We start from the raw sequence: 13,363 nt of genomic DNA, 5'->3' as shown, positions 1-13,363 counted from the left end.
TCTCTCTCTCTCTCTCTCTCTCTCTCTCTCCATGAGATATAAGGGGCACAACACAGTATAAGGGGCAGGCCACCCACAATACAATATAAGGGGCAGGCCACCCACGAGACAGTATAAGGGGCAGGCCACCCACAACACAGTATGAGGGGCAGGCCGCCCACGAGACAGTATGAGGGGCAGGCCACCCACAACACAGTATAAGGGGCAGGCCACCCACAAAACAGTATAAGGGGCAGGCCACCCACAACACAGTATAAGGGGCAGGCCGCCCACGAGAAAGTATGAGGGGCAGGCCACCCACAACACAGTATGAGGGGCAGGCCACCCACAACACAGTATAAGGGGCAGACCACCCACAACACAGTATAAGGGGCAGGCCACCCACAACACAGTATAAGGGGCAGGCCACCCACAACACAGTATAAGGGGCAGGCCACCCACAACACAGTATAAGGGGCAGACCACCCACAACACAGTATAAGGGGCAGGCCACCCACAACACAGTATAAGGGGCAGACCACCCACAACACAGTATAAGGGGCAGACCACCCACAACACAGTATAAGGGGCAGACCACCCACAACACAGTATAAGGGGCAGACCACCCACAACACAGTATAAGGGGCAGACCACCCACAACACAGTATAAGGGGCAGACCACCCACAACATAGTATAAGGGGCAGACCACCCACAACACAGTATAAGGGGCAGGCCACCCACAACACAGTATAAGGGGCAGGCCACCCACAACACAGTATAAGGGGCAGGCCACCCACAACACAGTATAAGGGGCAGACCACCCACAACACAGTATAAGGGGCAGGCCACCCACAACACAGTATAAGGGGCAGGCCACCCACAACACAGTATAAGGGGCAGGCCACCCACAACACAGTATAAGGGGCAGACCACCCACAACACAGTATAAGGGGCAGGCCACCCACAACACAGTATAAGGGGCAGGCCACCCACAACACAGTATAAGGGGCAGGCCACCCACAACACAGTATAAGGGGCAGGCCACCCACAACACAGTATAAGGGGCAGGCCACCCACAACACAGTATAAGGGGCAGGCCACCCACAACACAGTATAAGGGGCAGGCCACCCACAACACAGTATAAGGGGCAGGCCACCCACAACACAGTATAAGGGGCAGACCACCCACAACACAGTATAAGGGGCAGGCCACCCACAACACAGTATAAGGGGCAGACCACCCACAACACAGTATAAGGGGCAGGCCACCCACAACACAGTATAAGGGGCAGGCCACCCACAACACAGTATAAGGGGCAGGCCACCCACAACACAGTATAAGGGGCAGACCACCCACAACACAGTATAAGGGGCAGGCCACCCACAACACAGTATAAGGGGCAGGCCACCCACAACACAGTATAAGGGGCAGGCCACCCACAACACAGTATAAGGGGCAGGCCACCCACAACACAGTATAAGGGGCAGGCCACCCACAACACAGTATAAGGGGCAGGCCACCCACAACACAGTATAAGGGGCAGGCCACCCACAACACAGTATAAGGGGCAGGCCACCCACAACACAGTATAAGGGGCAGACCACCCACAACACAGTATAAGGGGCAGGCCACCCACAACACAGTATAAGGGGCAGGCCACCCACAACACAGTATAAGGGGCAGGCCACCCACAACACAGTATAAGGGGCAGACCACCCACAACACAGTATAAGGGGCAGACCACCCACAACTTAGTATAAGGGGCAGACCACCACAACACAGTATAAGGGGCAGACCACCCACAACACAGTATAAGGGGCAGACCACCCACAACACAGTATAAGGGGCAGACCACCCACAACACAGTATAAGGGGCAGACCACCCACAGCACAGTATAAGGGGCAGGCCACCTCAACACAGTATAAGGGGCAGACCACCCACAACACAGTATAAGGGGCAGACCACCCACAACACAGTATAAGGGGCAGACCACCCACAACACAGTATAAGGGGCAGACCACCCACAACACAGTATAAGGGGCAGACCACCCACAACACAGTATAAGGGGCAGACCACCCACAACACAGTATAAGGGGCAGACCACCCACAACACAGTATAAGGGGCAGACCACCCACAACACAGTATAAGGGGCAGACCACCCACAACACAGTATAAGGGGCAGACCACCCACAACACAGTATAAGGGGCAGACCACCCACAACACAGTATAAGGGGCAGGCCACCCACAACACAGTATAAGGGGCATGCCACCTCAACACAGTATAAGGGGCAGACCACCCACAACACAGTATAAGGGGCAGACCACCCACAACACAGTATAAGGGGCAGACCACCCACAACACAGTATAAGGGGCAGACCACCCACAACACAGTATAAGGGGCAGACCACCCACAACACAGTATAAGGGGCAGACCACCCACAACACAGTATAAGGAGCAGACCACCCACAACACAGTATAAGGAGCAGGTCACCCACAACACAGTATAAGAAGCAGGTCACCCACAACACAGTATAAGGGGCAGACCACCTCAACACAGTATAAGGGGCAGACCACCCACAACACAGTATAAGGGGCAGACCACCCACAACATAGCATAATATATATGTGGGTAAGGAAACAGGAAGCATGCATGGCAGGGTTGGCACGCCTGCTCCTCATCCACCAAACCCCAGTACAAGATAAGTGGAAGACATTGCACTGCACGACGCAGTACAATAACAATTGAAAACATTACGATCCCAGAGAAAATTCGAACATCAGGTGAGGGCAGAGCGCACATTATGAGTGAAGTGTGTCTCCCAGCTCCGCCAGTTATCGCTCACACTGACATGAAAATCTGATGGTTTAGGGGATTGATTGTGTGAGAGTGGGCCAGGTGGCAGAGGGCCCTTCTGCAATTGCATAGTTCCTTGTGATTTAGGAGTGAATTATCGCTTCATTTATTACTTTTGGGGAGCTCTTGGGTGTGGTCTGTGGCGGGACCCACCTCTGGAACCCTCACTGGGTCCTCTGGCATGTATACAATGGTATACACGGTGTATAATATACACGGTGGAGACGACAGGTGAGGGCATACGCAGGTCATACAGGGTGCTAGCTATACTCGAGGATATACACAGGTTATACCTGGTAGGCACGTCAGACTAGACTGGTGGAAGTTCATGGTGCAGCTGGTGGTAGACGTTAATGAGTGTACACAAATGTACTACACACGATGGTAAACAGTTCTGTTACGTACACAGATGGTACATACACAATACTCGCCACCAATACCATCAGCACCACCACCAGCACCACCACCACTACCACCACCACTATCACCACCCCTACCATCACCACTATCACCACCACTACCACCATCACCACCACTACCACCATCAACACCACTATCACCACCACTATCACCACCACTACCACCACCACTATCACCACCACTATCACCACCACAACCACCATCACCACCACTACCATCACCCCTACCATCACCACTATCACCACCACTACCACCATCACCACCACTACCACCATCACCACCACTACCACAATCAGTGTCATGGAGGGAATATCGACATGACATCAGCTGTGTCAGGTGGAGTCTCTTATGGTGTTACGAGTCTGGTAAATTATAGAAATATTCCCTAACTTCTCTCACCGACTGGCGGCCCTGAATGTTGGTGTAGCGTGTGTGTGACGCTGGCTGGTGTAGTGTGTGACGCTGGCTGGTGTAGTGTGTGACGCTGGCTGGTGTAGTGTGTGACGCTGGCTGGTGTAGTGTGTGTGTGACGCTGGCTGGTGTAGTGTGTGTGTATGTGTGTGTGTGACGCTGGCTGGTGTAGTGTGTGTGTGACGCTGGCTGGTGTAGTGTGTGTGTGTGTGTGTGTGACGCTGGCTGGTGTAGTGTGTGTGTGACGCTGGCTGGTGTAGTGTGTGTGTGTGTGTGACGCTGGCTGGTGTAGTGTGTGTGTGACGCTGGCTGGTGTAGTGTGTGTGTGTGACACTGGCTCGTGTAGTGTGTGTGTGACGCTGGCTGGTGTAGTGTGTGTGTGACGCTGGCTGGTGTAGTGTGTGTGTGACGCTGGCTGGTGTAGTGTGTGTGTGTGACGCTGGCTGGTGTAGTGTGTGTGTGACGCTGGCTGGTGTAGTGTGTGTGTGACGCTGGCTGGTGTAGTGTGTGTGTGTGTGTGTGACACTGGCTGGTGTAGCGTGTGTGACACTGGCTGGTGTAGTGTGTGTGTGGCGCTGGTTGGTGTAGTGTGTGACGCTGGCTGGTGTAGCGTGTGTGTGACGGTTAACTTTGGGAGACCAAAGTCAGTCTGACAATCAATCAGATTCTTTGCGGGAGTTTTGGTATCGGTGGTACAGTGTTGTGCATATATAACCATATAAATATATGTTGTAAATACCCGCACTTCTCACATGGTGAGCTGCCTCCTCCTCCCCCGGCTCTTGTGGGGCCGCGAGGATTGGTGAAGCGTTTTGACACTCTGTATAATGTTTCCTTTATTTGTGTAGTGTCTCTTGGGGGCGACCCTTAAGGTTACTCCCAACACCTTCCTCATGCGCCTCACTCTCCGCTACACCTCCCGCCGCCCTCTGGCCTTCCTGGTGATACACTCTCCCCTCTGCCTTCACGTGAGGGTGTAGGTGTACTACACACAAGCAACCAGTAATGCCACAAAAGAAGTACTGTTTATGCAGAAGATGAATCACAATAACGGGGCTGAAGATATGTTGCCCAAACCACACAGCAGAATATGACCAGACGAAGACCTTTCGGTCCGTCCTGGACCATTAGTAAGACAATCGACTTATTAATGGTCCAGGACGGACCAAACGTCGTCGTCTCCTATTCTTCTGGTGTGTGGTTTGGTCAAGTACTGTTTATGTGTTGTGGAAATAGCTTAGTTATATGCTTTGTGGATTATTCACGGGATTGATGTATCGATATGGGTCATACGTCAGTATATATGAGGGGCAGGTCACGTGGCCCCACAAAGTGAGGTGATTTGATGAAATAACTATGCCCAGGATTACCACCAAGTGCCGTCGGGACGGTGAAATAGCCTCGGCTAACATCGTCTTTTGTACGGTCACGGATGGTCGAGTGGTTAAAGTACCGTGTACACCAGTTAAATTGTTGCTCCGGGCTGTCCCGGGTTCCAGTCACTTCTGGGGTGTGGAGTTTTCAGTCGCATAAATGCTTGGGGACCATTCAGGCTTGTTTGCATATATATATATATATATATATATATATATATATATATATATATATATATATATATATATATATATATATATATATATATATATATATATAAGTTTCTCCTGTTATTATTATAGGAGTACTGGCTGGCATATCATGGTTGTGTATGTGGTGAGTTGAGTTACTTGTGTGGTGCTGTAACTCAAGCAAGGAGACTCATTATATATACTTGTATATTAATGTTATTGTAGGACTCAAAGCTGATGAGTTGCCTTAAATGAAAGAGACAAAATGAGATTTTCATTTTGTCTCTCTTTCAGTGACTCAGTTGATGGAATGTTACCCTCGTAACATTATGCTCTCTACGCCACCCTACGAGAGGCCGCGCGTAGAGGCCCCGTAGAGGAGAGGCCCCCCGTAGAGGAGAGGCCCCCCGTAGAGGAGAGGCCCCCCGTAGAGGAGAGGCCCCCCGTAGAGGAGAGGCCCCCCGTAGAGGAGAGGCCCCGTAGAGAAGAGGCCCCCGTAGAGGAGAGGCCGCCCCGTAGAGGAGAGGCCCCGTAGAGGAGAGGCCGCCCCGTAGAGAAGAGGCCCCGTAGAGGAGAGGCCGCCCCGTAGAGGAGAGGCCCCGTAGAGGAGAGGCCGCCCCGTAGAGGAGAGGCCCCGTAGAGGAGAGGCCGCCCCGTAGAGGAGAGGCCGCCCCGTAGAGGAGAGGCCCCGTAGAGGAGAGGCCGCCCCGTAGAGGAGAGGCCCCCCGTAGAGGAGAGGCATGAGCCGCGTGCTCAAACATCAAAGGAAGGTCCAGACAGAAGTAAATAGAGAAACTCTGAAAATTTGTCCATAAAAATACCTATAATTAAAGCTTCAATTAGACTATGGTGGGCAGCCGCCTGTAAGCAGCCGGTGACGTCAGTTACGCAAGATATGGCGGCTTTTTGAACTGGTAAATTATATATTGTTACGACAGGGGTGGGCCGCACTGCGGACCACAGCCGGGGGGCCACAGTGGGGACTACAGCCGGGGGGCCACACTGCGGACCACAGCTGGTGGGCCACACTGTGGACCACAGCCGGGGGGCCACACTGCGGACCACAGCTGGTGGGCCACACTATGGGCCACAGCTGGTGGGCCACACTGCGGACCACAGCTGGTGGGCCACACTGCGGACCACAGCCGGGGGGCCACACTGCGGACCACAGCTGGTGGGCCACACTGTGGACCACAGCCGGGGGGCCACACTGCGGACCACAGCTGGTGGGCCACACTGTGGGCCACAGCTGGCTTGGGAAACTGCTGGATTAGTTCTGAATCTTTACTTAATGATGACAGAGAGGCATTGTTTCCGGCCTCGCCTTCCTTGCCCAAGTCTTGCCTATGCTGCCCCCTGTCTTATGCTGCCCCCTGTCTTATGCTGGCCCCCTGTCTTATGCTGGCCCCCTGTCTTATGCTGGCCCCCTGTCTTATGCTGGCCCTCTGTCTTATGCTGGCCCCCTGTCTATGCTGGCCCCCTGTCTTATGCTGGCCCCCTGTCTTATGCTGGCCCCCTGTCTTATGCTGGCCCCCTGTCTTATGCTGGCCCCCTGTCTTATGCTGGCCCCCTGTCTTATGCTGGCCCCTGTCTTGTGCTGGCCCCCTGTCTTATGCTGGCCCCCTGTCTTATGCTGGCCCCCTGTCTTATGCTGGCCCCTGTCTTGTGCTGGCCCCCTGTCTTATGCTGGCCCCTGTCTTGTGCTGGCCCCCTGTCTTATGCTGGCCCCCTGTCTTATGCTGCCCCCTGTCTTATGCTGCCCCCTGTCTTATGCTGCCCCCTGTCTTATGCTGGCCCCCTGTCTTATGCTGGCCCCCTGTCTTATGCTGCCCCCTGTCTTATGCTGGCCCCCTGTCTTATGCTGGCCCCCTGTCTTATGCTGGCCCCCTGTCTTATGCTGGCCCCCTGTCTTATGCTGGCCCCCTGTCTTATGCTGGCCCCCTGTCTTATGCTGGCCCCCTGTCTTATGCTGGCCCCCTGTCTTATGCTGGCCCCCTGTCTTATGCTGGCCCCTGTCTTATGCTGGCCCCTGTCTTATGCTGGCCCCTGTCTTATGCTGGCCCTCTGTCTTATGCTGGTCCCTGTCTTATGCTGGCCCCTGTCTTATGCTGGCCCCTGTCTTATGCTGGCCCCCTGTCTTATGCAGGTCCCTGTCTTATGCTGGCCCCTGTCTTATGCTGGTCCCTGTCTTATGCTGGCCCCCTGTCTTATGCTGGTCCCTGTCTTATGCTGGCCCCTGTCTTATGCTGGTCCCTGTCTTATGCTGGCCCCCTGTCTTATGCTGGCCCCCTGTCTTATGCTGGCCCCTGTCTTATGCTGGCCCCTGTCTTATGCTGGCCCCCTGTCTTATGCTGGCCCCCTGTCTTATGCTGGCCCCTGTCTTATGCTGGCCCCCTGTCTTATGCTGGCCCCCTGTCTTATGCTGGCCCCCTGTCTTATGCTGGCCCCCTGTCTTATGCTGGCCCCCTGTCTTATGCTGGCCCCTGTCTTATGCTGGCCCCCTGTCTTATGCTGGCCCCTGTCTTATGCTGGTCCCTGTCTTATGCTGGCCCCCTGTCTTATGCTGGCCCCCTGTCTTATGCTGGTCCCTGTCTTATGCTGGTCCCTGTCTTATGCTGCCCCCTTTCTTATGCTGGCCCCTGTCTTATGCTGGTCCCTGTCTTATGCTGGCCCCCTGTCTTATGCTGGTCCCTGTCTTATGCTGGCCCCCTGTCTTATGCTGGCCCCTGTCTTATGCTGGCCCCTGTCTTATGCTGGCCCTCTGTCTTATGCTGGTCCCTGTCTTATGCTGGCCCCTGTCTTATGCTGGCCCCTGTCTTATGCTGGCCCCCTGTCTTATGCAGGTCCCTGTCTTATGCTGGCCCCTGTCTTATGCTGGTCCCTGTCTTATGCTGGCCCCCTGTCTTATGCTGGTCCCTGTCTTATGCTGGCCCCTGTCTTATGCTGGTCCCTGTCTTATGCTGGCCCCCTGTCTTATGCTGGCCCCCTGTCTTATGCTGGCCCCTGTCTTATGCTGGCCCCTGTCTTATGCTGGCCCCCTGTCTTATGCTGGCCCCCTGTCTTATGCTGGCCCCTGTCTTATGCTGGCCCCCTGTCTTATGCTGGCCCCCTGTCTTATGCTGGCCCCCTGTCTTATGCTGGCCCCCTGTCTTATGCTGGCCCCCTGTCTTATGCTGGCCCCTGTCTTATGCTGGCCCCCTGTCTTATGCTGGCCCCTGTCTTATGCTGGTCCCTGTCTTATGCTGGCCCCCTGTCTTATGCTGGCCCCCTGTCTTATGCTGGTCCCTGTCTTATGCTGGTCCCTGTCTTATGCTGCCCCCTTTCTTATGCTGGCCCCTGTCTTATGCTGGTCCCTGTCTTATGCTGGCCCCCTGTCTTATGCTGGTCCCTGTCTTATGCTGGCCCCCTGTCTTATGCTGGCCCCTGTCTTATGCTGGCCCCCTGTCTTATGCTGGCCCCCTGTCTTATGCTGGCCCCTGTCTTATGCTGGCCCCCTGTCTTATGCTGGCCCCCTGTCTTATGCTGGCCCCCTGTCTTATGCTGGTCCCTGTCTTATGCTGGCCCCCTGTCTTATGCTGGCCCCCTGTCTTATGCTGGCCCCTGTCTTATGCTGGCCCCCTGTCTTATACTGCCCCCTGTCTTATGCTGGCCCCCTGTCTTATGCTGGTCCCTGTCTTATGCTGGCCCCCTGTCTTATGCTGGCCCCCTGTCTTATGCTGGTCCCTGTCTTACGCTGGTCCCTGTCTTACGCTGGCCCCTGTCTTATGCTGGTCCCTGTCTTATGCTGGTCCCTGTCTTATGCTGGCCCCCTGTCTTATGCTGGCCCCTGTCTTATGCTGGTCCCTGTCTTATGCTGGCCCCCTGTCTTATGCTGGTCCCTGTCTTATGCTGGCCCCCTGTCTTATGCTGGCACCTGTCTTATGCTGGCCCCCTGTCTTATGCTGGCCCCCTGTCTTATGCTGGCCCCTGTCTTATGCTGGCCCCCTGTCTTATGCTGGCCCCCTGTCTTATGCTGGCCCCCTGTCTTATGCTGGCCCCCTGTCTTATGCTGGCCCCCTGTCTTATGCTGATCCCTGTCTTATGCTGCCCCCTGTCTTATGCTGGCCCCTGTCTTATGCTGCCCCCTGTCTTATGTTGACCACCTGTCTTATGCTGGGCCCCTGTCTTATGCTGGCCCCTGTCTTATGCTGGCCCCTGTCTTATGCTGCCCCCTGTCTTATGTTGGCCCCCCTGTCTTATGCTGGCCCCCCGTCTTATGCTGGCCCCTGTCTTATGCTGCCCCCTGTCTTATGCTGGCCCCCCTGTCTTATGCTGGCCCCCCGTCTTATGCTGGCCCCCTGTCTTATGCTGGGCCCCTGTCTTATGCTGGCCCCCCTGTCTTATGCTGGCCCCCCTGTCTTATGCTGGCCCCCCGTCTTATGCTGGCCCCCCTGTCTTATGCTGGCCCCCCGTCTTATGCTGGCCCCTGTCTTATGCTGCCCCCTGTCTTATGCTGGCCCCCCTGTCTTATGCTGGCCCCCCGACTTATGCTGGCCCCCCGTCTTATGCTGGGCCCCTGTCTTATGCTGGCCCCCTGTCTTATGCTGGCCCCTGTCTTATGCTGGCCCCTGTCTTATGCTGCCCCCCTGTCTTATGCTGGCCCCCTGTCTTATGCTGGCCCCCTGTCTTATGCTGGCCCCCTGTCTTATGCTGGCCCCCTGTCTTATGCTGGCCCCCTGTCTTATGCTGGCCCCTGTCTTATGCTGGCCCCCTGTCTTATGCTGGCCCCCTGTCTTATGCTGGCCCCCTGTCTTATGCTGGCCCCCTGTCTTATGCTGGCCCCCTGTCTTATGCTGGCCCCCTGTCTTATGCTGGCCCCCTGTCTTATGCTGGCCCTCTGTCTTATGCTGGCCCCCTGTCTTATGCTGGCCCCCTGTCTTATGCTGGCCCCTGTCTTATGCTGGCCCCCTGTCTTATGCTGGCCCCCTGTCTTATGCTGGCCCCCTGTCTTATGCTGGCCCCCTGTCTTATGCTGGTCCCTGTCTCACGCTGGCCCCTGTCTTATGCTGGCCCCCTGTCTTATGTTGACCACCTGCCTTATGCTGGCCCCCTGTCTTATGCTGGCCCCCTGTCTTATGCTGACCCCCTGTCTTATGCTGGCCCCCTGTCTTATGCTGGGCCCCTGTCTTATGCTGGCCCCTGTCTTATGCTGGCCCCCTGTCTTATGCTGGCCCCCTGTCTTATGCTGGCCCCCCTGTCTTATGCTGGCCCCCCGTCTTATGCTGGCCCCTGTCTTATGCTGCCCCCTGTCTTATGCTGGCCCCCCTGTCTTATGCTGGCCCCCCGTCTTATGGTGGCCCCCCGTCTTATGCTGGGCCCCTGTCTTATGCTGGCCCCCTGTCTTATGCTGGCCCCTGTCTTATGCTGGCCCCCTGTCTTATGCTGGCCCCCTGTCTTATGCTGGCCCCCTGTCTTATGCTGGCCCCCTGTCTTATGCTGGCCCCTGTCTTATGCTGGCCCCCTGTCTTATGCTGGCCCCCTGTCTTATGCTGGCCCCTGTCTTATGCTGGCCCCCTGTCTTATGCTGGCCCCCTGTCTTATGCTGGCCCCCTGTCTTATGCTGGCCCCCTGTCTTATGCTGGCCCCCTGTCTTATGCTGGCCCCCTGTCTTATGCTGGCCCCCTGTCTTATGCTGGCCCCCTGTCTTATGCTGGCCCCTGTCTTATGCTGGCCCCCTGTCTTATGCTGGCCCCCTGTCTTATGCTGGCCCCCTGTCTTATGCTGGCCCCCTGTCTTATGCTGGTCCCTGTCTCACGCTGGCCCCTGTCTTATGCTGGCCCCCTGTCTTATGTTGACCACCTGCCTTATGCTGGCCCCCTGTCTTATGCTGGCCCCCTGTCTTATGCTGACCCCCTGTCTTATGCTGGCCCCTGTCTTATGCTGGCCCCTGTCTTATGCTGGCCCCTGTCTTGTGCTGGCCCTCAGTCGTATGCTGGCCCCTGTCTTATGCTTGCTCTACTCTGTCCCTGTCTATTGCTGGCCCCCTGTCTACCCCAGGCGGACCCTCACTGCCCCTGCTGAGGACATTAGTGCGTCAATGATAGTAGCTGAGGTGCACTTAGTTATAACAAGTAACTGCGGTACATATAGTTACTAACATGTAAACAGGAGGATGGGGTGTGCTCTCACACACACAAGCTGCACTTGAACAACAACAGCAACACCTGTGTGATGTGTGTGTGTTAAACGGTGTTACGTCTGAGGTGTTAACGCAGGAGGGGGGGGGCAGCCCTCCCTTTATTGCCCACACTACCCTCTGCACCCCTGTTTAATCTCCCTTCCCAAACCTCCCTCACACTCTCCCTTACATTCCACTATTTTTTTCCTTTCTCGTTTACATCCATTCCTTATATCCATCTCCAAAGTTCGTCTCCAACAGTGCCCACTTTCCTCTACCTTCTCCCTCCCTTCCTAATACCCCCTTCTACCCTCCCTGCTCATGCCCACGGAAGACGTACGATATATAAGTAGTTTCAGAGTCATCTAAACACGGGTCCAAAATACCTTTTCTGGCAAAAAGCTTAGCACAAACTAATCATAAATGAGGAGGAAGGCTTCAACAACCAATTATCAAGCGAACAAGAACATTTAACACATAAGAAATGCTGAAAGATTGTCAGCAACTCTGGGTCATTAAATAATTGTACAGACCAAGTACCTAATAAGGAAAAAAGATATGTGGAGTATTTTAAATAAGTACTTTGTGTGGAGCAGTGATAAACTTATTTGACCTGGATGAGAAGAGATGTGTGTCCTACGGTCCCCAGGACCAGGGGCCAGATTCACGAAAGCACTTACGCAAGCACCTACGAAACTGTACATCTTTTCTCAATCTTTGGCGGCTTTGTTTACAATTATTAAACAGTTAATGAGCTCCGAAGCACCAGGAGGCTGTTTATAACAATAACAACAGTTGAATGGGAAGTTTTCATGCTTGTAAACTGTTTAATAAATGTAACCAAAGCCGTCAAAGATTGACGAAAGATGTACACGTTCGTAAGTGCTTGCATAAGTGCTTTGGTGAATCTGGCCCCAGATTATATATTTGTCCGGGCCAGTAAAGGTTAACTTTGCGACTCCGTTCGTTGTCTTGCATTTTAATAAACCATTACAATCGAGCAGGTGGCCGGAGTCGTGTGGGACCGCGGTGAACGAGTTCTGAGAAGGACGACAAAGTTAATCCCAGGAATTAGCAACCTTCCATATCAAAACAGATTAAGAACACATTATCTACTCTCTCTGGGAAAAGCAACGAGGGATAATATGACTGATGTATGCAAATGGACATGATAAATGGTTATAACAAAACGTATATTTTATAAATTAAATATTCATATATTTGGATAGCTTGAGATTTAGGCAAGACATGGGTTAAGGCCAGTTTGGAAGTATATTTTGATTTATGGAACAGATATGTGTACGTGTGCAACCCGTTCTCGCAAATTCGTATAGTCAATATTGACTTATTAACTACGTGCATAGGTGATATACTAAACATTATAGATACCCTTAAAAAGATTCATAGAAAACACCGACCTTACCTAACCTTGTTAGTATCTTAAGATAAGCATCTTATTGCTTCGTAATTACAATTATTACTTAACCTATACCTATAATAGGTTAAGTAACAATTGTAATTACGAAGCTATAAGATGCTTATCTTAAGATACTAACAAGGTTAGGTAAGGTCGGTGTTTTCTATGAAGCTTTTTAAGGGTATCTATTATGTTTACTATGTCACCTATGCACTTATTTAATAAGTCAATATTGACTTTACGAATTTGCGAGAACGGGTTGCCGTGTGATTGGTCGGGTATAACAAGGCTTATGGGTATATTCCTCCCAGCTGCTATGTGCAGTGGTATATCCCTCCCAGCTGCTGCTCTCTCTCCCAGTTGCTGCTCTCTCTCCCAGCTGCTGCTCTCTCTCCCAGTTGCTGCTCTCTCTCCCAGTTGCTGCTCTCTCTCCCAGCTGCTGCTCTCTCTCCCAGTTGCTGCTCTCTCTCCCAGTTGCTGCTCTCTCTCCCAGCTGCTGCTCTCTCTCCCAGCTGCTGCTCTCTCTCCCAGCTGCTGCTCTCTCTCCCAGCT

General features: G+C 53.7%; 2 protein-coding genes across 2 annotated transcripts in view; one reads left to right on the top strand and one right to left on the bottom strand.

Moving 5' to 3' along the window:
• Positions 1 to 13,363, top strand: part of LOC123761386 (uncharacterized) — a 348,122-nt gene that overhangs the window by 279,339 nt on the left and 55,420 nt on the right. The window lies entirely within an intron of this gene.
• LOC138357790 (uncharacterized) lies at positions 5,584 to 5,979 on the bottom strand. Its single transcript, XM_069314866.1, has one exon. The coding sequence runs from the start codon at positions 5,977 to 5,979 to the stop codon at positions 5,584 to 5,586; it is 396 nt and encodes a 131-aa protein (XP_069170967.1).

Source organism: Procambarus clarkii, chromosome 7 (genome assembly GCF_040958095.1).
Source record: "Procambarus clarkii isolate CNS0578487 chromosome 7, FALCON_Pclarkii_2.0, whole genome shotgun sequence".
Taxonomy (NCBI): domain Eukaryota; kingdom Metazoa; phylum Arthropoda; class Malacostraca; order Decapoda; family Cambaridae; genus Procambarus; species Procambarus clarkii.
Note: the sequence above shows the minus strand (reverse complement) of the source record. Positions and strands in the feature narration are given on the sequence as shown.

Bases quoted from the DNA above. Each gene is read 5' to 3' on its own strand.
- LOC138357790 (XM_069314866.1), bottom strand. From the start codon at position 5,979: ATGCCTCTCCTCTACGGGGGGCCTCTCCTCTACGGGGCGGCCTCTCCT.